The sequence below is a fragment of the Monodon monoceros genome, unplaced genomic scaffold, assembly GCF_005190385.1.
Source record: "Monodon monoceros isolate NGI ecotype Baffin Bay Population unplaced genomic scaffold, NGI_Narwhal_1 Super_Scaffold_12, whole genome shotgun sequence".
Classification (NCBI taxonomy): Eukaryota; Metazoa; Chordata; class Mammalia; order Artiodactyla; family Monodontidae; genus Monodon; species Monodon monoceros.
In genome coordinates this window covers 167338268-167363663 of record NW_021703768.1, presented here as the reverse complement: position 1 = coordinate 167363663, position 25396 = coordinate 167338268, and the positions used below count along the sequence as shown (strand labels likewise).

The window sequence follows — 25396 nt, the reverse complement described above, 5'->3', positions numbered from 1 at the left end:
CCATGCCACTGATCACGGACCCTGGGGAAAGGCCCTGGCCCATGCCATTGATTATGGACCCTGGGGAAAGGCCCTGGCCCATGCCACTGATCACGAACCCTGGGGGAAGGGTCTGAACCACACCACTGACCATATAACCTGGTGGAAGGCTGGGGCCACACAACTCATCATGGACCCTTGAGGAAGGCTCTGGCCCACACCCCTGATCATGGACCCTGGGGAAAGACTAGGGGTCATACCACCGGCCCTAGTACCTGGGGCCACAGCTGTGGTCATCCTACTGGCTACAGAACCTGGCACCACACCACTGGCCATGCCCATCCCAGGCTCCTGGCTGACAGCGTCTGCTTGTTGGTAACTGGATTTGGAGATTGTGAGCACAGAAGGATACTGTTGGTCCAAAGATATTGGGAGATCGACATTGACCTGAGATATGCCAGGGCCCACATTGGTGAGGGAAAACTTGGATGAACTCGCATCCAATCCACCGGGCACTGAAGCTGGAGAGAAGCCAGGTCCCGCCTCTGAGGCTGGTTCATGAATCAAGGGGGCACCAGCCACAGAGGCCCAGGGATGTAATGGGGGCCATGCCCCCGGTCACTTGAGATTGGCTTGGGCCCATACCAGTCACCACACTTCTCCACCCCATACTCCCTGACATGCCAGGGGATACAGGTACCCGAGACATACTTAGGAACATACCAGCAGCCAAGGTCCCCAGAGGCACGTTTGGAAGCATGCCAGCAGCCATGGTGCCCTGGGACATGCTTGTAGCCATGCCCCTGAACAGAATCCCCTGAGATATACTAGTTCCCTGGCCCAGACAAGAGTCCTCTCCACTGGCCACAGATGCCTGGTAGAGACTTGGAGCTGAAACAGTGACAGCAGACTGTTCAGTTATGCTTGGGTGCCTCCCACTAATACTGGATGGCTGATGAAACCCAAGGGCCACCTTGCTGAACTCAGGGGCCTGGGGATTTGGGGTCACCCCACTAACCATCAGAGGATCTTGACATGGGTCCACCCTAGTAGACACAGTTGGCTGGCTCAGACCCCGGCCCATGCTGTTAGCCACTGATGGATATGGTGCACACGAGGTGACTTCAATGGCAAAAGATGAATGACGCTGACTGGGAGCCACTGCATTCACCCTTGATGAGAGTAGACTTGAACCCACGCTACGGGCCCAACTTGGCTGACAGAGTGCACAACCCATGCCACTAATCACAGATGGCTGGGCCAGGCTGGGCATCCCCCTACTTGCCACAGACGGCTGGGCCAGGCTGGAGAACACCACACCAGCCATAGATGGCTGGCCTAGGCTGGGGGCCACCACAGAAGCCACAGGAGGTTGGCCTAAGCTAGGAGCCATCCCACTGGCGAAGGATGGCTGGGCTAGGCAGGGGTTTACTCCAATGGTCAAAGATGGCTGGCCTAGGCTAGGGGCCACCCCAATGGTCATAGGTGACTGGGCTAGACTGGGGGCCACCCCACCAACCCTACATGTCTGGCCTAGGCTGGGGGTCATCCCATCAGTCATAGGTGGCTGGCTCGGGCTAGGGGCCCTGCCACAAGTCACAGGCAGCTGGGCTAAGCTGGGGGCCACCCCACTGGTCACAGGTGGCTGCGCAATGCCGGGTGCCACCCTGGTGGTCATAGATGGCTGGGCTAGGCTCAGGGCCACCCCACTGGTCACAGGTGTCTGGGCAAGGCTGGGGGTCACCCCACTGGTCACACGTGGCTGAGGTAGGCTGGGGGTCCCCCCATAAGTCACAGGCAGCTGGGCTAAGCTAGGGGCCACCCCACTGTTCACAGGTGGCTGGGCAAGGCTGGGGGCCACCCCAGTGGTCATAGATGGCTGGGTTAGGCCCAGGGCCACCCCACCAGTCACAGGTGGTTGGGCTAAGCTGGGGGCCACCACACCGGCCATGGATGGCTGGGCTAGGCTGAGAGCCACCCTACAGGCCATTAATGGCTGTGCAAAGCTGGGGACCACCCCATCAGTCACCAATGGCTGAGCTAGGCTAGGGGCCACCCTATTGGTCCTGGATGTCTGGCTTAGGGTGGGAGTCATCTTACTGGCCACAGATGGCTCAGATAGGCTGGCGATCACTCTACTGGCCATAGAGAGCTGGTCTGGGTCTGGGGAGACCTTACTGGCTACTGTAGGCTGGGATAGGCATGGGGTCAACCTACCGGCCACAGATGGCCACCAATAGACCATAGGGACCCCATTACTCAAAGAGAGACTTCTGGTCAACCCAGTCCTGTAGGGTTTCTGGGACAAGCTCTCCTTCAGATTCATGGAGCTTCGGCCTGAGGACATATCTCCCGCATCATCTGAGCCCCAGGGGACACTCAAGGTCACGCGACTGGCCACTGAACTGTGATGCAGAATGGGGATCAGTTCTGAGGCTGCAGGAGACTGGTCGTGGAGGTTTGGGGTCATGTGCCTACGGCCTGCTCTCTCAGTCTCTTCCATGTTCCCAGGCCCCTGGGACCTCTCCACAGGCACCCCAGAGAGGAGAGGATCTAGATGAAGCTCCCTGTCCAAGCTGGCTTCCCAGGACTACTCCCCCACCAGGTCAACAGCGGTCATGCTGGCCACAGACTTGGTGGAAAGGCTGAGTGAACTGCAGCTGCGCGGTGAGCTCTGGGAATTGCTCACATTGGGGCCATAGTCTGTGGAGCCCTGGGAGAAGCTTCTGGCCAGGTCACTGTCTGGACCCTGTGGCAAAGTGGGCACCAGTTCATTAAGTATATGGCTAGTCACCAGCTCCTGTGGGCAGTGAACACTGGAAATGGTGCCCCGTGTTTGATTTTTCTCCTGCCCAGGGATGGCTGTACGGGGAAGGGTGGGCGCCAGCCTACTGCCTGGGGAGGCTTGGAACAGACTGGGATCAGCCTGAGTCTTGAGGGCTCAGAGATGACCAGGAGCCATGGAGCCGGGCCAGAGATCTGGGGTTATGACACAGGCCTTGGGGGCCTGTGGTTGTGCTTTGCTCACCGTGGAGGCATGTGGTGGACTTGGGGTCACCTTGTTGGTCATCTCCCTAGTGCCCACGGAGGCTCGTTTATGATCTGGGGACCGAGTTCTCTGCATGGTCTCCTCAGGGACCATAGATGGCTGTTGTGGACCTCTGGCCACTGAGGGTCGACACACACCGGGAGGTACCCCACTGACCCCGGAGGGATGACACCCGCAAGCCGACCCCGCATAGGCGGCGGCACACTGGTGGGAGTGGGTGCCCCTCCCACGACCTGTAGTGCCGGGAAGCTTGCCCGGTGCCACTACCCTGCCCTCCCCCGATGACACCCATGGATGTGGGGCCGCCCTGCTGACCTCGTGTGGATTGTGGGCGCTTGGGGTCATGCTGCCACTGGCCAATGATGGCCGGCTCATGCTTGGGCTCACGCCATTGGCAATGAGTGGCTGCCATAGACTGGGGGGCGGCTGCTGGTGGGGCGAGTTGGGCAAATTGGGGTCCACATCACTCACCATGGGACTGAGATCTGAGGCCAGTTCACTAGCCCTTGGGTGCAGGCACACATTTGCCTCACGGACCTTAGGGGTCAGGTACAGATTTAGGGTGTCTCTGCTGGGTCCCATCTCCTGTGACAGAGTGGGGTCCAGGGCAGCAATCAGGGGATACTGATGAATGGTCAAGGGGTCAAGGAGTCCAGCAGTCAAGGAGGCGCCCACAGAGACCACCGATGAGCAGGGTGACCCCCCGAGCATGGCTCCATCCCCCACCTCTTCCAAAAGCCTGGAGGGCCAGCCTGTGATGAAACCCTCCGAGGCCCCACCCCAGTGAACCCTGACCTTGCTGGGCTGTAGTCTCATGGGGCCCAGGGTGGGACCCCATGCAGCCAACGGGCTCCCCCTGCAGTCCACCTCCACTGGGGTCGGCATCACAGTCACCCCGCTTCCCGCCGTTTTCGTGGCAGCCTTGGGGAGGACGACTCCAGACCTCAGGGCCAACTGAGAAAAAGACTGGCTGAGGACTGCGCCCAGCTCACCCTGACACAGGGCCTGGTTCAAGGTGGCCCGCTCCCCCTCCATCAGGGCCTTGCTGAGCACGTCCGCCAGTCTGCCCTGAATGGCCTTAGTGAGCTCTGCCCACAGCTCACCCCGGGCCAGGGCGCAGGACAGACTGGCGGCCAGCTTGCCCCAGGACAGCGCCTTCACCAGCGCCATGCCCAGGATGCCCTGGGGCAGGGCCTTGGCCATCGTGGCTCCCGAGACCTCTTTGGACAGGGCCTGGTCCAGGGCCGCCCTCACTTCCCCCTGGGAGAGGGCTTTTGCCAGCAGGGCGCGGAGGTTCTCCTGGGACCCCAGCAGGGCAGCCAGCTCAGCACATAGGGAAGCGAGCTGGGAGGCTGCCAGCTCCTCCTGGCAGGGCGGGGCTGGGCTGCTTGTTGACAGCTGGGCCCTGTCCCCCCAGGATTCGACATTGCACGTGGTGTGTCCAGCAGAGGCCAGCAGAGGCACCAGCGTGTTCTGGCTCTCAGAGGCCCCCTGGCGTGGGCCCTGGGTGGCCTTGCCCTGCACGTAGCTGTGGGACAGGAGCTGGGTCAATCTGTCCTCTGGCGTGGCTCGGGGCAGAGCGCCAACGTGCTGGCAGGGCTGGGTGGAGGCCTTGAACTCGAATAGGAGTGGCTGGGACTGGGTCTTGCTGCTGAGCTCGGCGGCCTGCCGGGCTGCATGGAAGCTCTTGGCTGTTTCTGTGGCCAGATGTGTCTGGGACTGTGCCTGGGTCAGCTCGGTGGGCAGATGTGCCTGGGACTGCACCTTGGACAGATGTGATTGGGCTAGGGCTGTGGTCAGCTCAGGGGGTGGATGTCCTTGGGACGGGCCCTTGGTCAGCTTGGTAGAAACATGTGCCTAGGACGGGGGTTTGGTCAGCTCGGCCAGCAGACGTGCCTGGGGCAAGCCTGTGGTTGAACACGGGGCCGGTACCCAGATGTGCCACAGCTGTTTCTATAGGCTCACATACCTGGGATAGGGCCTTCACGACATCCGTCCTCAGGTGTGCCTGCTTGCTCCTGTCCTCCGCCACTTTTGACCAGGACGAAACCACGGGCACTTCCATGGCCTCACTGATGTTAGGTGCTGTTTCTGTTTTCACCCGTTTCTGGGAGAAGTCCTTGATTTTCTCACCTTCCGAAGGAGGCCTGGCTGTAGCCTTGGGATCCCCAGCCCCCAGATGTGATGGGGGGAAGCATTTCATTTTTCCCTTAGTCAAGTACGAGTGGGGTGAGACCGTGGTCACCCCTGCTGCCTGCCTCGCGTTCACCACAGCCTTGGCCTTTGGTCCACTTAGACACGTGTGGGATGAGGTGTCGGGAATTCCAGCTGCCGCCAATGCTGAAGATGGAGGTTTGAGATTTCCAGCTGCTGGAGGGGGCAGGCACAGGGTCCTGAGGATGGCGGCTACCGAGCGTAACTGAGCTGGGGTCTTGGTTACCATGGCCGCCAGGCGTGTCTGGGCAGGAGGACCTTTGGTCACCGAGACGCCTTGGAGTGTCTGATGAGATGGGGTCTTGGTCATCGTGGCTGCCACGCGCACCTGGGGTGGGGTCTTGGCCATCACGGGCGCTGCACACGTCTGGGGCGGGGCCTTGGTCATCGTGGCTGCAGGGCGTGTCTGCGTTGGAGACTTGAACATTGAGGGCAACAGGCATAACTGGGGTGGAGTCTTGGCCATCATGGCTGCTGGTCGTGTCCGGGGTGAAGTGTTGGTCATCGAGGCTGATGGTCTCATTTGAACTGAGGTCTTGGTCACCGGGGTCGCTGGGCAGGGCTGGGGTGGGGTTTTGGTTATTGTTATCGCGGGCACTGGGCACGGCTGGGATTGGATCTTGTTCATCGTGGCCGCTAGGCATGACTGGAGTGGGGTCTTGGTCACTGTGGCTTGTGGGCACGTCTGGGCTGGGGTCTTGGTTATCATAGGTGCTGGGCCTGTCTGTGGTGGCCCTTCGAGGACCTCTGCTTCCATGTGGGCCTGGGTCTGGCTCTTGAGCTGTCCTTGAACTGCCTGGGCACATCTTCCGGATGGTGGTGGCCCCGGGGCTCCCGCCTTGTTAGCTTTGGCGGTTACTTGCTTGGTCTTCATCGTGTCCCCCTCTCCGTGGACAAGGCAGGCATTTCTGACAGTTCTTGTCAGCAGGCATGGGCGGCACTTCGCCTCTGGACTCACAGGACACGGAAGTCTGATGGCAGCGGTCTGGTGTGGAAGGAAGGCGACGCTGGGGCCTCCGACAGAGCACGTACCCGGCTGTGACATGCCCTGGGACTGCAGCAAGGCCAGCTGGTGGGTACAAGCGGCCAGGCCGTTGGAGGAAGGAAACTGGGTCTCCTTGCTCACCAAGGTGGGCTGGGCCAGAAGGGACTTGCCCTCTTCCAGATGCTGGAACCGCACCTGCTGGGGCGAGTGGTAAGGGATGTCCCCCTCCTCCACCTTCGCTTTTTTCTCCACCGTCTTGCCAGACTGGAGGAGGCACCTGGTGTTGAAGCGTCGCCAGGCCTCCTGGATGGCCTTGGTCACCATCATCTGAGAGATTAGCTTCTGCCGGAGCCGGTAGCCCCTCCAGTTGGCTTGGATGAGGGTGGCTGCACGGGACAGCATCATGTCCATTTCGTCCACCAGGACATTCTTGAAGGCCTGGCTCTCCACCACAGCCCGGAGGCATGGGATATGATGAGCCACCGTCTTGTCCTTGTCTGGCTGTTGCAGAAGGGTCTCCTTGGATGCAGGTGGCTCATGCCGGGGCTGTGGATGCAGTGTCCCTGCTTTGCCTTGGAGATTGGGGACGGGCTGATAGGAGCTCTTCCCACTGGGTGACACCTGTAGCTGCAGACGCAGTGTCCCCACTTTGTCTTGAAGGTTGGGGACGGCTGATAGGAGCTCTGCCCACTGAGTGACACCTGTAGCTGTGTTGCTTGCTGCATTGTCTTGGTTCCTAGGTGGCTCAGCTCTGCCTGTGGGGGGTTATAGGGAAGTAAGTGGTCAGGGAGCAGTGTAATGTACACACGAGGCCTCCTGGCTGGGGCAGGCACTCACCCCAGAACCTACATCTTCTTGCTCCTGGCACCTTGCAATCTTCCTCCTCTCCTTTGCAGGCCCTCTCTCTCCCAGCCACATGCCCAGGTGGCCTTTGGTACCCATGTCTCCCTCATCATCCTGTGGCTACTTCAACACCAGCACACAGGGCACGTTCTCACCTGAATGTCTGACCACCTATCTGCTTTTCGACCTTCTTCTGTATCTGGAACATACTGTGAGCACAGCACTGATCACAGTATTTTGGAAATATCCTGTTTGTGTGTGCATGCGCCTGGTGTTATTATTTGCTTTTCTCCATCAACTGTGAATTCCTAGAGGGCGGGAACCAAGTCTGAGTCACTTCTGTGGCCCTGTCTCAGTCACAGGGCTTGGCTCCAAGTTTTGAACAGGTATTGGCTGGGTGGCTAGCTTGACCAATAAATGAGTGGATGAGTGGACTGAAAGTTGGATGGATAGATGGTCTCATGGCTAGATACTGAATGGATAAATCAGTGGACGAATGAATGCTGGATGGGCTGGAGGAATGGATGAAGGGTAGGGTTGCAAATGGATGAGTAAATGAAGTTGACGAATGAATTGATGAACAGATAAGTAAATAAGGAAATGGACACATGGATGGATGGATGAGTGAGTAAACAGATAAATGGATGGATGTGTGGGTGGATGGAGGAATGGATGGCTGGAGGAATGGATGGATGGATAGATGAGTAGGTGGGTGGATGGATAGATGCGTGGATGGGTGGGTGGGTGGCGGGATATATGGATAGATGGAGGCAGGGAGGATAGATGAGTGGGCAGATGGATGGATGAAACCTGAGTAGATAAATGTGTGTGAATGAAGAAAGCTGAAGGAATTGGTAAAGAGATCAATGAATAGGAGGTGGACTGATGAATGGCTGGATGGATCAGTGAATGAATGGGGGATAACGTAGATGATGGATAGATCAATGACAGATGGAAGGGTGGTAGAGGGAAGAATGAGGGGATGACTGGCTTTCACAAGTACTTTGACTACCTGCTGAAGACAGAACCAACTGACCTTCCTGATGACTCATGAGGAACCAGTCCTCAGTACAATCTAGCTCTCTCTTACTCATGAGCAGTTAGGGCTGTCTCCCAGTGGGAACGAGGCCAAGGCTGTCTTATCTTTAGGTTGTCTCAGTTTCATGGCAGAGCCTAGCCTAGGTTGGAGGCCTGGCACAGATCTTCACGCCACCTCCAGAATGGCGCTGGGATCTTTCTTGTCTCTGGATTTCAAGTGTTTCAATAGTACACTCAATTGTCTTTCAAGTTGCTGAGGTAAATGAAGTCTTTTTAAATGTTAATGTTAAGTAAATAAATAAATCTTAGTCCATCTGCTGTTCAAGAAAAAAGAAAAAGAAGTACTTTGATGCAGAGAGAGTTCAGACACTGTCAAGCAGCCCTGATGTATAACCTGGAGCATAAGACACTTACTTTGCAGAAGTACCCCCTTCTGGCTGGACCAGTCAGACTTCATACCTTGGAGGGTCACAGACCTGGAGGAAAAGCAGGAAGAGAAGGTGCAATCTCAGAAGCCAGCTTGCCAGAGGGAGCAGCCTTCATCCCTTCATCCCATGCATTGTGCAGCTACACTGCCCTGGGTTGGCTCTGTCCCCAAGACCAAAACGAAAAGAGATGTTAAAAGCAAAAAAACTAAATTCTTTTTTAAAAATACAACTTTTTTTTTTTTTTTCTCTTTGCAAATCTCGCTCATTCAGAGGTAAAACTAGAGAAATACCAGTTAGGCCAAAGGGTAGGATAAAGCCACCATCAAAAATTGGCACTTCTGGGGCTTCCCTGGTGGCTCAGTGGTTGAGAATCTGCCTGCTGATGCAGGGGACACGCGTTCGAGCCCTGGTCTGGGAGGATCCCACATGGTGCGGAGCAACTGGGCCCGTGAGCCACAACTACTGAGCCTGCGCGTCTGGAGCCTGTGCTCCGCAACAAGAGAGGCCGCCATAGTGAGAGGCCCGCACACCGCGATGAAGAGTGGCCCCCGCTTGCCACAACTAGAGAGAGCCCTCGCACAGAAACGAAGATGCAACACAGCAAAAATAAATTAATTAATTAATAAACTCCTACCCACAACATCTTTTTTAAAAAAAACAAAAACAAGGCACTTCTGGGCTTCCCTGGTGGCACAGTGGTTAAGAATCTGCCTGCCAATGCAGGAGACATGGGTTCGAGCCCTGGTCCGGGAAGATCCCACATGCCGCGGAGCAACTAAGCCCATACGCCACAACTACTGAGTCTGCGCTCTAGAGCCCATGAGCCACAACTACTGAGCCCGCATGCCACAGCTACTGAAGCCCGTGTGCCTAGAACCCATGCTCCACAACAAGAGAAGCCATCGCAGTGAGAAGCCTGCACACCGCAACAAAGAGTAGACCCCGCTTGCCACAACTAGAGAAAGCCCGTGTGCAGTAACTAAGACCCAATGCACCCAAAAATAAATAACTTAATTAATTTTTTTAAGAACTGGCACTTCTGCTACAATTGTCAGTGAATCTCCTCCATACACGTTTTTGGATTTAAAAAAAAAAAAAAGATGAATGTGCAAGGAAGTCTATTCCAGTGGGTTTTTTTTTTGAATTTTTATTGAAATATAGTTGATTTACAATGCTGTCTTAGTTTCAGGTGTATAGAGAAGTGATTCAGTTATACATACACAAATATATATACATATATATACATATATGTTCCTTTTTTACATTCTCTTCCGTTATAGGTTATTACAAGGTATTCAGTATAGTTCCCTGTGCTATACTGTAGGCCCTTGTTGGTTATCTATTTTACATATATCCAGTGTTATTTTGTACCTAAAAACAAAACTGGAAATAACCAAAAAGGTGATTGCTAGGGGGCAGTTACAAGTTCATAAAGAAAAGTACTCAAGGATGTTCATCTCTATACTTTTTAGAAGAGTCAAAACTGGAAACAACCCAAATGGTGATTTAAATTAATCAATTGAATAGTCATACAGTGGTATACTATCCAGCCATTAGAAATGGTGTCCAGACCCACAAGAATGGCTAAAATTTAAAAGGTGAATATGTCACGACCACTTGCAGAAACGATCCATATCTTGAAGGGAACTCAACAATTTCACCCTGACAAATATACTCAAGAGGTCCAAGTGTTTATACTCACCCCAAACCAGAAAGCACCCAAATGCCCATCAACAGAATAATGAATATCAAGTGTATATTCATCAATATATTAATATGAACGAATAGGAATAGAAATACTGACTTATTTATACCCGTTCAACACATCAGTGAGAATGAGGTCAGCACTATAGAGAAATCTCACATACATTGTTTTGAGTGAAAGAAGCTGAACATAAAAGAGGACAGATTGGTTATTCCAATTATAGGACATTTAAAAGGGAACAGAAGAAATTAAGGTCTGCTATTAAAAGTCTGGACAGGGCTTCCCTGGTGGCGCAGTGGTTGAGAGTCCGCCTGCCGATGCAGGGGACACGGGTTCGTGCCCCGGTCTGGGAAGATCCCACATGCCGCGGCGCGGCTGGGCCCGTGAGCCATGGCCGCTGAGCCTGCGCGTCCGGAGCCTGTGCTCTGCAACGGGAGAGGCCACAACAGTGAGAGGCCCGCGTACCGCAAAAAAAAAAAAAAAAAAAAAGAGTAGCCCCCGCTCACCACAACTAGAGAAAGCCCACGCACGGCAACGAAGACCCAACACAGCCTAAATTAATTAATTAATTTAAAAAATAATCATAAAAAATAAAAAATAGCCCAGGACTTCCCTGGTAGCGCAGTGGTTAAGAATTCGCCTGCTAATGCAGGGGACACTGGTTCAATCCCTGGTCCAGGAAGATCTCACATGCCATGGAGCAACTAAGCCCATTTGCCACAACTACTGAAGCCCGTGTGCCTAGAGACAATGCTCCGCAACAAGAGAAGCCGCCTCAATGAGAAGCCTGGGCACTGCAACGAAGAGTAGCCCCTGCTCACAGCAACTAGAGAAAGCCTGCATGCAGCAATGAAGACCCAACGCAGCCCAAAAAAAGGATATAGAAAAAATGAGGGAGTTTGGCCTTTTAGTCAAGGTGGCAGAATGATGTGATGTGGGAACCTGACCCCCTTCACTCCAACATAGAAATAACAGATAGAATATTTTAAAACAATGTTACCACATGGTGATCCTTTTTTAATGTATAGAAATATCAGATCACTACATTGTACGCCAGCAACTAATGTAGGTCAATTATACTGCAAAAACAAACAAACCCATAGAAAAAGAGATCAGATTTGTGGTCACCAGAAGGGGTAGGGATGGGGGCAGGGGAATTGCATGAAGGCAGTCAAAAGGTACACACTTCCAGTTATAAGATAAATAAGTACTAGGGATATAATGTACAACATGATTAAAATAATTCAAACTGGGGCTTCCCTGGTGGCGCAGTGGTTGAGAGTTCGCCTGCCGATGCAGGGGACACAGGTTCGCGCCCCGGTCCGGGAAGATCCCACATGCCACGGAGCGGCTGGGCCCGTGAGCCATGGCCGCTGAGCCTGTGCGTCCAGAGCCTGTGCTCCGCAACGGGAGAGGCCACAACAGTGAGAGACCCGCATACCGCAAAAAAATAATAAAATAAAATAATAATAATAATTCAAACTGCTGTATGTTATATATGCCATATGTTTGTTAAGAAAGTAAATTCTGAGTTATCATCACAAGGAAACAATTTTTTTCTTTTTCTTAAATTTTGTATCTATATGACATGATGAATGTTCACTAAACTTATTGCAGTCATCATTTTATGATATACCTAAGTCAAGTCATGCTGTACATACACCTTAAACTTATACAGTGCTGTATGTCAATTATATCTCAATACAACTGGGGAAAAACGTTTTTGAAAAAAGAAAAGAATGAGACTTCAAAAACAAACTCATAGAAAAAGTGAGAATAAAACCCTTGGAATTTCCTTTTTAAAAAAGAAAAAAAGGAAGGAAAAAAGGAAAATGTTACCACAATCTAGCTCTCACCAACAGATAAGATGCAAACATACTAAAAACGTGACCACTTATCAGAATAATAATACTATACCCAAGTGCTATTTATTCCAAAGATGTAAAAATAGTTCAATTTCTAAATATTCCCAAGGTAATTCATTACATCTAGAAATCCAGAAGATAGCCATATGATTTTTCAAAAAGGGCCAAAGCATTTTGGCCAAAGCATTTTATCAATTCCAATAGCTATTTCTAATAAACATTTTTAAAAATAGATAGGATAGTATCTAAAATTGGTAAGTCTAACTACAAAACCACAGCAAATGTCATTTTAAATGGTGAAATACTGAAGTCATTTTTGTTAAAGAAAGGAGAAAGATGTTGCCCCACCCTTGCTGCGGGTATCATTATTTTTGGTGGTTACAGCAAAAACAAGATGACAAGGACTTGAATAATCAGTGTAAATGTTTGAAAAGAAGAGCTCAGCAGGAATTGTCAACCTAGAAGACCCAAGAGATTCTAATTTTCTAATTTCCTAAGGCACATGGCTGCATACAAAAACCCATAGCTCTTCTGTATTTGAGGTAAAACCAGCTGGAAATGGAAATGAGAAAAAAATATCATTCATTCATAGTGATGTCCAAAACTATACAATTCAGGGAATTCCCTGGCGGTCCAGTAGTTCGGACTCCATGCTCTCACTGCTGAGGGCCCAGGTTCAATCCCTGGTCGGGGAACTAAGATCCCACACGCTATGTGGTACGACCAAAATATATATATATGTATATATATATATATATATATATATATATATATATATATACACAATTCATAGGAACAAATATTACACAAAAGCCAAAGGGGTTATATGAAGGCCAGGAAAAGAGACAAAAACCATCTGAAAGGTGTACCATGTGCTTAGGAAGAAAGAATTCCTATAAATTATTATACAATATCACAATTCATAGAGTGTAATTCATGCCCAATTAGAATCACAATGGGGAGTTTTTTGAACATGGAATGATTTCAATGTTCAGAAGGAAGAGTAAATGAGAGTAGCCAAGAAGATCATGAAGAAGAGTAGTCGGGACTTCCCTGGTGGCGCAGAGGTTAAGAATCTGCCTGCCAATGCAGGGGACATGAGTTCGAGCCCTGGTCCGGGAAGATCCCACATGCCACGGAGCAACTAAGCCCGTGCACTACAACTACTGAGCCTGTGCTCTACAGCCCGCGAGCCGCAACTGCTGAAGCCCTCACACTAGAGGCCGTGCTCTACAACAAGAGAAGCCACCGCAATGAGAAGCCCCCGCTCGCCACAAATAGAGAAAGGCCGCGCGCAGCAACGAAGACCCAACGCAGCCAACAATAAATAAATAAATTTATATATTTAAAAAAAGTAGTAAAGAGGACTTTGACTTGCCAGATTATAGACATACTCAAAAGCCATCATAATCACAGTATGGTTCCCATCCAGGACTAGACAAAGAGACCACTGTGACAGAAGAGTGAAACCAGGAATTAACACCAATGCACCAAGGATACATTGTATTTCAATTCAGGAGGGGAAAATTCTGTGTTTAAACAAGTGGTACAAGGCAATATATTTGGAAGAACATAAGTTTGGACCTCTATCTCATACCATATTCTAAAAAATTCCAGGTGGATTGAAAAATTATAAGAACATTTATCAGTATGTGAGTATAACCTGTAAATCACTGAGCTCTTATAAAACTAAACAGGAAACCCAGAAGCTTTGAAAAAGATAAACATGTTTGACATCATAAAGACCAAAAAAATTGTATGGCCAGTGATGCCATAAATAAGGCCAAAGCACAAAAGACTGGGGGAAATGTTTGCAGTGAATGTGATAAAGAGTCCAAGTTAATTGCCTGCTAAAATAAAAATACCCATACTTTTTGGAAGATTATGACAGCATCCAGTCTCTGCATCTTAACATTCACAATGTCTAGGTATAATCCAAATTGACTAGAAATATGAATAAACTCAAAAAACTGTAACTCATTCTCCTGAGAAAAATTTATCAATGGAGTATGACCCCAAGATGCCCCAAATGTTGGAATTATCAGTCAAAGATTTTAGAGCAGCTATTATAATCATGCTAAATAGGAAAATATAATGAGTGAAGAGGTGGGACATCTCAGTAGAGAAATAGAAAAATAAAGATATTAGAAAAGAACCAGGTGGAAATTCTAAAACTGAAAATATACAATGTCTGGAATTCAAAAATTCTCTGGATGGGCTAAACAGCAGAGCGTAGATGACAGAAGAGTCAGTGAGTTTGAATGTAAATAGAAATTATCCAATCTGAAGAACACAGAGGGGATAAAGAATGGGCCATAGAGCAAGCGTTAGGGACCTGTGGGACAAGATCAAAAGGTCTAACATAGATGTAACTGGGGTCCCAGAAAAAAGAGGAGGGTATAAAAAGTATGTAAAGAAATAACAGCCAAAAGTCTGTTGGAAAAAAATTTATAGGTTTAAAAAGCTCAGAAAACCCTACGCAAGATAAGCACAAAGAAACACACACCTGGCTCAACACAGTCAACATCCTGAAAAGCCAAGATTAAATCTTGAAATCAGTCAGAGAAAAATAATACATAACATACAGTGGAGCCATGATTCAGCCAGCTTCTCATCCAGAAGACACTGCAGCAGTCTGGGCTCAATCAGGAGATCGAAACCACACCACAGATTAAATGAGGGAAGCTTAATACAAAGAACTGTTTATGATGATAAAACAGTAACTATGGACTTCCCTGGTGGTGCAGTGGTTAAGAATCCGCCTGCCAATGCAGGGGACACAGGTTCGAGCCCTGGTCCGGGCAGATCCCACATGCAGCGGAGCAACTAAGCCTGTGTGCCACGACTACTGAGCCTGCCCTCTAGAGCCTGCGAGCCACAGCTACTGAGCCAGCGTGCCACAACTACTGAAGCCCGCACACCTAGAGCCCATGATCCGCAGCAAGAGAGGCCCCCGCAGTGAAAAGCCCGCGAACTGCAACGAAGAGTAGCCCCTGCTCACCGCAACTAGAGAAAGCCCGCACGCAGCAACGAAGACACAGTGCAGCCAAAAGGAAACTCTAATGTGGTTTCCTAGGGTTGAGGGAGTATCCCCAAGGAAGGGCAAATTTGGAAGAGGTTAAGCCCCCTTGGAGAAGATGTGGTTTGACCCACCAGATGGCAGAGATATTTGCTGGTTTGGCCAGACTGAAGCAGAGCTGGAGTTGCCAGGCAAGCAAAAGGCCACCCCCTGAAGTGCACGTGGAGGAACAGGTGATCAGTAACTGGTGATATGAGCACACATCAGGAGTCCAGTTGCTGGTGGGGGCAGAAGGCCTGCAGCGTGTGTGGGCCACCGTGGGGGCTTTGGGTTTTGGGACAAGAAGGCTACAGAAAGATTTTCACCAGGTCATGTCTGCAAAGTCGCAAAGGGATGACGTTCTAGACCCATGGGTGGGGCAGGTTCACCAGGAATCTTCACACCTCTACCGCCAACACTTCCTGCAATGTTTCACCAGTACCCTCTACTCACTTGAAAGGAGACAATGAAAGGAACTCCTTGGTATATTACAGAGTAATGGACATATTGAAAGGTACATTTGGAGGCAAGATGTAATAAATTGAGAACTGACATGCACCTTAAGTGATGAAAGAACAAAAAAACCTGCCAACTGATAATTCTATACATAGCGAAAATGTCCTTTGAGAGTAAAGTTAAAGACATTTTACAGAAAACAGAAGCTGGTCCTCCTTGAGTTGCATCTTTTTTTTAAAATTTATTTATTTATTTTTGGCTGCATTGGGTCTTCATTGCTGCGAGTGGGCTTTCCCTAGTTGCAGCGAGCGGGGGCTACTCTTCGTTGCGGTGTACGGGCTTCTCATTGCGGTGGCTTCTCTTGTTGCTGAGCACAGGCTCTAGGCGCACAGGCTTCAGTAGCTGTGGCACGCGGGCTCAGCAGTCATGGCTCGTGGGCTCTAGAGCTCAGGCTCAGTAGTTGTGGCACACGGGCTTAATTGCTCCGTGGCATGTGGGATCTTCCCGGACCAGGGCTTGAACCCGCGTCCCCTGCATAGGCAGACGGATTCTTAACCACTGCACCACCGGGGAAATCCTTGAGTTGCATCTTGAATTGCCGCCTATTTTTGGTCAATTTACCCCGGGGAAGTCCTTCAAGCCAGAATAGAGATGACTGTATGACACAAAGCATCACTGAAATTTTTCAAAATGGATAGGCTTTGTGGAATTCCCCCGCTCAATGTGGGGTTGGTGGGCTAGGCGCTCAAAGAAATCTCACGCACACCTTCCTCTGTAGACTCTATGAAGTAATAGCTGCCAATGGAGATACTCAGAGATGTCAAGCTGCATAAAACTCCTCAGAAACAAAAGTGGTTCTCTAAGTGGTATGCAAAGAATGAGAATCAATTCTGCCTCAGAGAGGAAGGAAAAGAAGCAAGATGATCAATATCTTGTAATAAACTCTAATGGGAAAGAAACTGGAAAAGGATATATATATCTATCTGAATCACTTTGCTGAAATTAACACATTATAAATCAACTATACTTTGATAAGAAAGAAAGAAAGGGAGAGAGAAAGAGAAAGAAAGAAAGAGAAGCAAGATGACACGTGGCTGGTCATCTCTGCTTGGTCCAAAATGTGCAAAGAACCTGGTTTATGTGGCTTGTGTAGCTCCTATGCCCTGAGAGATGCTTTGTGCCCGGACGGCAGTCATGGGTGATTACCTCCAAGATTACCATGCTAACTGGAGAGCAAGGGCTGTACTGCTGTGTCCCCAGCTCTACTGCCAGCCTGGCAACCAACACAGATTGCTTGTTGGGTAAGTGCTTGTGGATGTGTCTTGTTATGAATCAGTTAGAGGGTCTGATGCCACCATACCTTCTCAGGTGCGTCCCTTTAGCTTTCTAAGAATCTAGGCGTAGGGGATTAAGAGGTACAAATTATTATGTATAAAATAATCTACAAGGATGTATTATACAGCACAGGGAACATAGCCAATATTTTATAATAACTATACATGCAGCATAACTTTTAAAAATTGTGAATCACTCTACTGTATACCTATAACTTATTTAATATTGTACATCAACTATACTTCAATAAAAAAATGATTTTTGAAAAATAAATAAATAAATAAAGACGTTTTCAGGTAAAAAAAAAAAAACTAAAAGAGTTTGTCACCTGCACACCTGTGTTACAATAAATGCTACTAAGAAAGTTCTTCAAGCTGAAGGAGATTTACACTTGAGGGAAACAGATCTTTGGGGAGAAATGAAGAACACATAAGAGATGATAAATACCTGCATAAATAGGAAAGACTATTATTTTCCTCTTTTAAAGAACACATATAACTGTATTAGCAAAAATTAAAACATTGTCTTGTGGCATTTATAATCTAGGTAGATGTCATTCATATGACAAAGAGAATAAAGGACAATGGTGAGGGTAAAAAGACCTATACAGTTGGAAGATTTTTACATTTTAGGTGAAGTAGAACAATAGTAAGTCCAAGTCAATTGTGACTTAAGGATATATGTTAAGGATTACAGCTCCTTGAGCAGCCCCTAAAAAGGAAAAAGAAAAAGGCAGTAGTTAATTTCAAATAGAATTCTGAAAAAGATTCAAATAATCCAAAAGAAGGCAGAAGAGGGGGAACAGAGGAATAAAATTCGGAGACCACAGAAAGAAGAAGTAGTAAAATGGTAGATTTAAATTCAATCATATTAATCATTGATATGATAATGGACTAAACATCTCAAGACAGAGATGATCACGGTCGATTTGTTTTCAAGAATATCTGGCCCCAAGATGGGCCAGGCCCCAGGCACAACGGGCATCAATGTGAACTGAATCGTAACAGCAAACTGGCCTGAAGCTGGCTCCCTGGAGGTGGGCACAGTCACTGTCCCCATGTCAGAGGAGGCAACACAGTGTGTCTTTTTTTCTTTTTTTTTAAATCTATTTAGTTATTTGGCTGCGCCGGGTCTTAGTTGTGGCATGCGGGGCTCTTAACTTGCGGCATGCGGGATCTAGCTCCCTGACCAGGGATCGAACCCAGGCCCCCTGCATTGAGAGCACGGAGTCTTAACCACTGGACCACCAGGGAAGTACCAACATACTGTGTCTTACTTCTTTATATCGTTTCCTATTTGCCTCCCCCGTTAGACTGTGAGCTGCCCACCAGCGAGGACCCTTTGTTTGCCCTTGTCCCAGTGTCTAGAACAGTACACATAGTGTGTGCTCAAGAGATATTTATGGATAAATGGAAGGATGAAAGGAAGGATAAATAAATGGATGGATCGATGGATGGATGGATGAATGTGGCCCAGGATTCAGAACTTGGTGACGGCCGCTTCAGGATCCAAATTGGTCCATCCCAGGTTCTGAGGTTTTCTCAACCACATGGCTCAGCCCTTTCGATAAACTCAATCAGAATAAGGAGACAAAGGAAGGACAGAGTGAGAGAAACAGGATGGCAGGAAATGAAAAGAAGGAATAGGAGCCGCCGCGGACACATAAGCTCAGTGGCCAGCTAGGCAATTTTGAGTAAACCCCTCTGAGCCTTCCACATGTGTCACATGAGCTAAGACCACTTTCCCAGCTTCCCAAGAAGACATGATAGGCTCTCCAGGCTGGGCCCCCAAGGCAGACAAACCCACCATCGGGCCTCTGGGGGCCCCTAGCACCCCTGCTGTGAGAGGCTGTGGAGCTGTTCCACCTCTCAAAGCAGTCTGGAGGGCCCAGGAGGACTCTGAAGGCACTGGGGGCCAGGGGAGAATGACCAGGTCTCGATGTACTGCCCCCCACCAAACATGCCACCAGCCTCACTCACCTGCCTTTGAAGCTGAACCCACCAGGCAGCCGGCCGGCCTTGGGGCACTGGTGCCACAGTGGCTTTGTGACTCACAGCCAGGTTCCTGGCCAATCCCATCTCCTGGGGGGAGGGGGTATTAGAAGGCTGACTCAGTAGGGTGGGGGAGGGGGCAGGACCCAGGTCAGGGTCAGGGTTGAGGGCATGGTGATTGCTACATCTTGCCTGCCCATCCTGAGTAGAAAGTTAGGGCTCTGAGCACAGAGGGGACCCCAAAATCTCCCCCTCCATGTGTCTGGAGGTGGCCTCAGTCTCATCCCTTGGGTCTTTGCTGAGCACTTACTTTGTGCTGGGACCTGATCTGGACCTGGGGACACAAACAACTCAAATAATCTAGGGGTGTGAAACTGTTACGACGGAACCAAAGTGGGGGTGGGATGGGCTGAGCCCCACAGAGAGAGAAAAAGAGTTGGCTGGGGGTGTGCTGTGGGAAGGGCATCCCAGGTGGACAGCAAAGCATATGCAAAGGCCCTGCGGTGGGAACAAGCTGGGCATGTTTAGGGAATATGGAGGAGGCTAAAGTCATTGGAGGGAGGGAGAAGAGGGCAGGGAGGGTGACTGTATAGGTAAGGCTTCAGAGAGGACTATATAGGAGTTTGGGTTTTGTTGAGAAGGTGAGGGGTAAGCCATGGCTCTTGTGCTCTGACTTACATCCTAAAGGGTTTAGAGTGTCTGGCTTTTAGGATGGGGGCTCCTTAGGGTAGTGGCAGGCCCAAGGCCCCTTGGGATCTTCCCACTGCCTGGCAAAAATGGGCACTGACCCTGAGCCACAGTCCTGGAAGGGGAAGTGAGGCCACCATCCCCGGTCACCTCCTGGGGCTGGGCCAAGGCCTCGTGTGAATCACTGCTGGCTGGGCCACGGCTGACACTCTTTGGCCTCAGCTCAGCAGTGTCCTGCCAAAGCCACACAGCCTGGCCCAGAGGCCTCTGCCTGGCCTCCCTGGGGAGCCACTGGGGGGCATCAGAGCAAGAGGCCAACAGGGACGCCCAGCCTCCCTCTGCAAAGATCCTCTGTCTTCTCCACACTGTGGGTGTGGCTTTGGGCAAAACTAGGGATATGGGAGTTGGACAAGACTTATGTCCTTTGTTTCAGCAGTGACCAGGACAGTTCCCATCCATGACCTGAGTGAGCCAAACACAAATCCAGGGTGATCAGGGCAATAATAGTGGAAGCACAGAGCACTGATGGAGCCCAATAAGGGCATCTGCAGCAGAGCTTGAGAGGTGAAGCTCAGCTGGGTGGCTGAGGGAAGAGGGGTATCAGGCTTGCAGCTGTGCCAAGGTCCCGAGGCCAGAAGGACGGGAAATAGTTCCGGTGGGGAGCTGCCTGGAAAGAGACACTGACCTGCCCAGGGCCAGGTGCAGTCAAGGCCTTTTTTCCAGAAAAGTGGCAAGTAGGGGCCAGATCTATGGTTTCCAAAAAGCCCTTCAGGTCACATGCTAGTGAAAAGACAAGGCCTCCACCTAGCCCCAAGGCTCCTTTTAGGCAGGTAAAAGGCTTGGGTTTGAGCCCCCGTGCTGCAATCATTTAGCAGGATCTTTGTCCCTGGTTCCTAGCACACAGCTCCTAAAACTTCTGTAAACTCCAGAGTGGTGTGGTCAGGGCCCTTAGATAGCTTCAGGATGCGGGCTGGTCTCCAAAAAGATCAAGGCATGATTAGAGGGTTGTAACTTTCTGCCGCACCTCCTAGACCTCCTGGGAAGGGAGACAGGCTGGATATTGAGTTAATCACCAAACGCCAGGGATTTCATCAATCCTGCCCAAGCATTGGTGAACTCATGGGGTGCTGGGAAGATGAGGTGCCCAGAGAGGGCATGGAAGTTCCTCGCCCTTCCCCCATTTGCCCTTCCCCCATACCTTGCCCTATGCATCTCTTCCATTTGGTTGCCCCTAAGTTGTATTCTTTAAAATAAACTAGAAAGAGTGAGTCAAGTGCTTTCCTGGGCTCTGTGAGCTGTTATAGCAAATTATTGAAGCTAAGGAGGGGTTGGTGGGAACCCTCGGGTTTATAGCCAGTCTTTAAGAAGTACCGGGGTGGGGGTGGGGCGGAATTCCCGCGGAGTGGTTAAGACTCAGCGCTTTCACTGCAGGGGTCACCGGTTCGATCCCTGGTGGGGGAACTAATCCCTGCATGTCCATGCCGCCCAGGGTCAAAAATAAATTAAATAATTTTTTTAATAAAAAGAAGCACAGGTGGCAACCTGGGACCTGTGATCGGCATCTGAAGTGGGGCAGTTTTGAACTCTTCACCTGTGTGGTCCGTGCTAACTCCAGGTAGAGTGTCAGAATTGAATTGTAGGATACCCAGTTGGTGTCTGCAGTTGGAAAACTGGTTAGTGTGGGGGAAAAAAAAAACCCACTCGTTTGGTGTCGGAAGTACTGTGAGTAAAAACCTTTCAGGGGGTATCCGGTAGATCTCGTAACCTCCCTGGGCTTCCCCTTCTCTATAGGTTGGGGGCTGCACAGTGTACGCCTCGCCTGAATACTATTTCACTGCTGTTCATCTCCCAAGCACTTCCAACTTCTGACCTGAGACGTTACCTGGACACGGGAGACACATCCTTTTCACAGCACAGTAGGTAAAGGCCAGAACCGGGAGGGAACTTGGCTGAGGTTACAGCGGCAAATTGGCACCCAAGTTGGGACTCAAGCCTCCTGAAGAGTGAAGCTCTGACCCCCAAGCATGGTTCTTGGTCTCCTCTGTGTGGACACCCCAACCTCAGCATCAGCCCTCTTTTCACTTCAAACCCCTCTCCTGAAACATCTGCCTGAAGGTGGTACCAAAGAGAGGTCACATAATTTAAAAAAACAAACCCCAAAGCAGCTCTTAAAGCCTTGAAAGGTGGGCAGCCAGGGTGATCCAGAGGAAGAGGGAACTTGTATGTGGTGAAGCCCCACTCTTTCGATGGCTGAGGGACTGTGGGCACAAGGCATTTCTTCTCTGCACCTCTCTGCACCTCAGTTTCCTCATCTGTAAAACAGGCATGATTTGCCCACCTTCCCTATCTGGGTTGGGTACACAACTGGAGTTCAAAGCTCACTTGCCCTCTTGCCCTGTGTCCTTGGCCACCAATGCTCATGTCCCTCGGGCCCCAAGTGAGGCAGAAGCCCAAGGTCCAGGGTCTTCTGCCCCCACAGTAGCAAAAGCCAAAGCAGGCAGGGGACGAGGGTAACCTGGCAGTCAAGGCGCTGGAAGTGAGAAACCCAAGGTGCAAAATGTCCCTGCACGGTCTCCTAAAAAAGGCTGTATGACCTGAAGCCTGTCACTCAACCTCTCTGAACCTTAGTTTCTTCAAAATGGGAGAATAGGATGTTGGGGGAGGGGTGTTTCAGACAGTACTTGAAAAATCCTGGATTCCAAGTCAGTGGTCCCACAGAACCTAACCACACCTCCAGTCCTGGAGGCAGACTGCCTGGGTCAGATCCTACCTGTGCCAACCTTCCTTCTGTTCCGGAAACTCACGCTCCCCATCCGACAAACGATAATACAAGCTTACACTGAGCACCACCTGTAAGCCAAGAACTGCTCTGTAAACGAACTGTCTTAATCCTCACAACTTTATGGGACAAGTTTACCATTGCTCTGCCTATTTTACAGACAGGCAAACAGAAGCCCGGAAAGTTAGTTTCTACCTTTTCCTCCCTGCCTCGGGCTGAAGTTGTCCCCCCTCCCTCCCGCAGTCCCTCCTCCGCAAAGGGGAGACAAAGGGGACACCTTCGGGCTGGCTAGTTCGAAACTCAGGTTGGAAACCCCAATGTCCCCCGCCCAACCCGGACAGGAGTCGGCCCAGCGCCCAGGCGCTCCTAGATGGCGCTCTCTGAGCGCCAGATGTGCAGGTTCTTCCCGGACGCCGACTCCCTCCTCCTCTGAGCAGGGGCGGAGGGAGGAGGCGAAGGAGGCAGGAGGGGACGGGGACCGGGCCAGGCCCCGCCCACCCCGTCAGGCCCCTGCAGGAGAAGAAGGAGGCGAAGAGCCGAGCTGGCGTAACGAGACTTTACTGAAAACAGAACACCGGGCGAACCAAGGATTACAAACAGGAATGTGGCCTCGTAGCAAAACGAAACAAAAAAACAGAAGAAAAACGGCGGGACGAGGGGGCGTCGGAGGGATGGAAGGGGAAGGGAAGCGAGAGCGAGGAAAGGGAAGGAGGGAGTTTTTTTTTTCTTCTTCCCATTTCTTTAAAAAACCCACACAAGAAAACACACACACACACAACCAACGTTTGTTCCCGAGTAGAAACATAAATAGGGCAGAATCGAACACTCTGTTCTTCTCTCTTCCAAAGTCAAAAAAAAAGTAAAAGAAGAGAAAACGCAGGGCTTGAGCCTGCGCCCCCTCGGAGCCTCCTTCGGCGGCGGTGTGTACAAAGGGGCGGCCAGAACGCGCGGGTTTGTGCAACACTGGGTGGCCGCGCGCCCGGGACAGAGGCAGCGCGAGGGCGGGGGAGGTGGGGGTCATGCGCTCGCCCCCCGGCAGCAGGGGGTCCAGCTTGTCGAGTCTGAGGCGCCCTCTCCGACTCCTGGCACCCTCAAGGGGGGGATCCCGGGGCCGCGCCCTCTGCGAGTCCGGGGCGCCCACGCCCCCCCCCCCAACCACGCGAGCCCGCCTCTCTGGGAGGAGGCCGCGCATGCGCCCCGCGCGCGAGCTCAGTACGCGGGCACCTGGTGCTGGGGCAGCAGCTGGCAGCCGCTGTTGACGTGGCTGAGGACCTTCTGCTTGAGCTGCGCCACCTGCTCGCGCAGCAGGCTCGCCGTGGACGCCAGCTCCGTGTTCTGACTCTTAAGCGTCTTCACTTTCTCCTCGAGGCGCGAGATGCGCTCCAGCTTGCGCTTGCGGCACTTGGAGGCAGCGATGCGGTTGCGCAGCCGCTTGCGCTCCGCCTTAATGCGCTCCTGCGTGTCCATGTCGATGGGCGACAGCGGCGGGCTCTCGCCGAAGCTCGGCACGTCGGGCACCGTCTGCGGCTCATCCTTGAGCGCGGCCAGGCGCGGAGGCCCCAGCGCGCCTGGGGGTGGCGGCGGCGGGAAGGGCACGGGCTCCGCGGCGAAGGCGACCGTCGCAGCACCCCCCGCACCCCCGGTACCGCCCGCGTAGCTGCTCAGGTTCGCGTAGACGGGAGCCTCGGGCGTGGCCGCTGCCGGGGCCAGCTCGCTGGGAGGCGCGGCGCCCGCAGCCATGCCAGAGGGTCCCCCGGCGGCGGCGGCAGCGGAGGCCGCGCCCGCGCCCAGCTGGTTTTGCTTGTGTAAGTCCTCTAGGGCTTTGACGAAGCCCTCGGCGAACTCCTGCTCCTCGCTGGCCGCCACCTTGGGGTAGAGGAACTGCGTGCTTGTCGGCGTGGTGGTGACCAGCCCGTTGGACTGGATGATAAGGCGCTCGAGCTCAGGCGAAGCGAGCTTGAGCAGCCCCAGGTCGGGCGAGGCAAGCAGACCGTCTTGGGGCGCCGCGCCAGGGGCGCCGTCGGTGCGCAGGGGGGCCGGGGGCGGCGCGGCCGCGGGCTTGAGCGCTGCCGCCACCTGCTCGCTCAAGCTCAGCGTCAGCGCGTCCTTCTTCATCATGCTGCCGGCCGCAGCCGTCGGGGGCGCCCCGGGAAACAGACGACCCGGGGACGCGAAGCTGCCGTCACTACCACTGCCGCCGCCGCCCAGGCCGCTCAGCGCCTCATCGCCGTAGAAGGGTGTTTCCATCCTCCGCCTCCCCCGCCGCGCCAGCCCGGGGGGGAGGAGTGGCCGCGGCCGCCCGGGGGGCCCGCGCCCCCCCGTCCGCTCGGCCCTGCTCCCGCCGCGGCCGCTGCGCCCGGCCCTCCGCTGGCGGCGGCTCCTGAGCCGCGCGTCCCGCGCGCCCCCTTATAGCCTCGGCCGGGCGCGATGAGCTCACTGTCCCTGCTCGCCATTGGGCACGAGTGACGTTGCTCATTTGCATGGAGGGGCGGGGCCAAGTCACCAACGCCCCCCTCAACCCCCACCGACTGCCGTTGTCCGGGTGACGCGCGGTAAACGGCACAACAGCGCGTTGCCTTATGGGTTGACGTCATGGGGGCGAGCAGAGCGCCCGGCCCGGTCACTCCGCCCCAGGAGTGCTGTGTACGACCAATGCCCCCAGTGCCGCCTCCCGCCAAGGCACGTTCCGGGTGGCGTGATGGGCCCGGCCACCCGGCGCCCGCCCGCCCCGAGGCTCGGCCCCGCCCCGCGTCCGCGAGTGGGGCCCCGGCCGGGCGGGGGCGGTGCCGACCTCCGGAGCCCGGAGGGGGATGGGGCTCCGGATGGATAAATAACTCCCTGTCGCCTCCCGCTCCACTGTGCCGACTGTACCTTCCTTAGCGCACCTCTATCTAGGCTTTGTGCGGGCCTGAGGGAGCTGTGCCGGGTGGCTCGCCGGGGGCGTGCGCCAGGTCTGTCTCCACGTCACCGCCACCCCCACCCCA

General features: G+C 52.3%; 2 protein-coding genes across 3 annotated transcripts in view; both read right to left on the bottom strand.

The window, feature by feature from the left end:
* The window catches only part of IQCN (IQ motif containing N), an 11758-nt gene extending 2771 nt beyond the window's left edge, over positions 1-8987 (bottom strand). The window contains exons 1-3 of one of the 2 annotated variants that reach the window (XM_029218142.1): positions 8523-8987; positions 4998-6982; positions 3824-3982 (exon numbers count right to left, since the gene is read on the bottom strand). In XM_029218142.1, the coding sequence (XP_029073975.1) occupies positions 3824-3982; positions 4998-6982; positions 8523-8565 (2187 nt within the window). In that variant the 5' untranslated portion in view covers positions 8566-8987. The remainder of the gene's footprint in view (positions 1-3823; positions 3983-4997; positions 6983-8522) is intronic. The other variant, XM_029218143.1, reaches the window with a different exon arrangement.
* A 13967-nt stretch (positions 8988-22954) lies between these two features.
* JUND (JunD proto-oncogene, AP-1 transcription factor subunit) lies at positions 22955-24786 on the bottom strand. The gene has a single exon (XM_029218060.1). The coding sequence runs from the start codon at positions 24657-24659 to the stop codon at positions 23622-23624; it is 1038 nt and encodes a 345-aa protein (XP_029073893.1). The 5' UTR covers positions 24660-24786; the 3' UTR covers positions 22955-23621.
* Between the last annotated feature and the right edge of the window lie 610 nt (positions 24787-25396).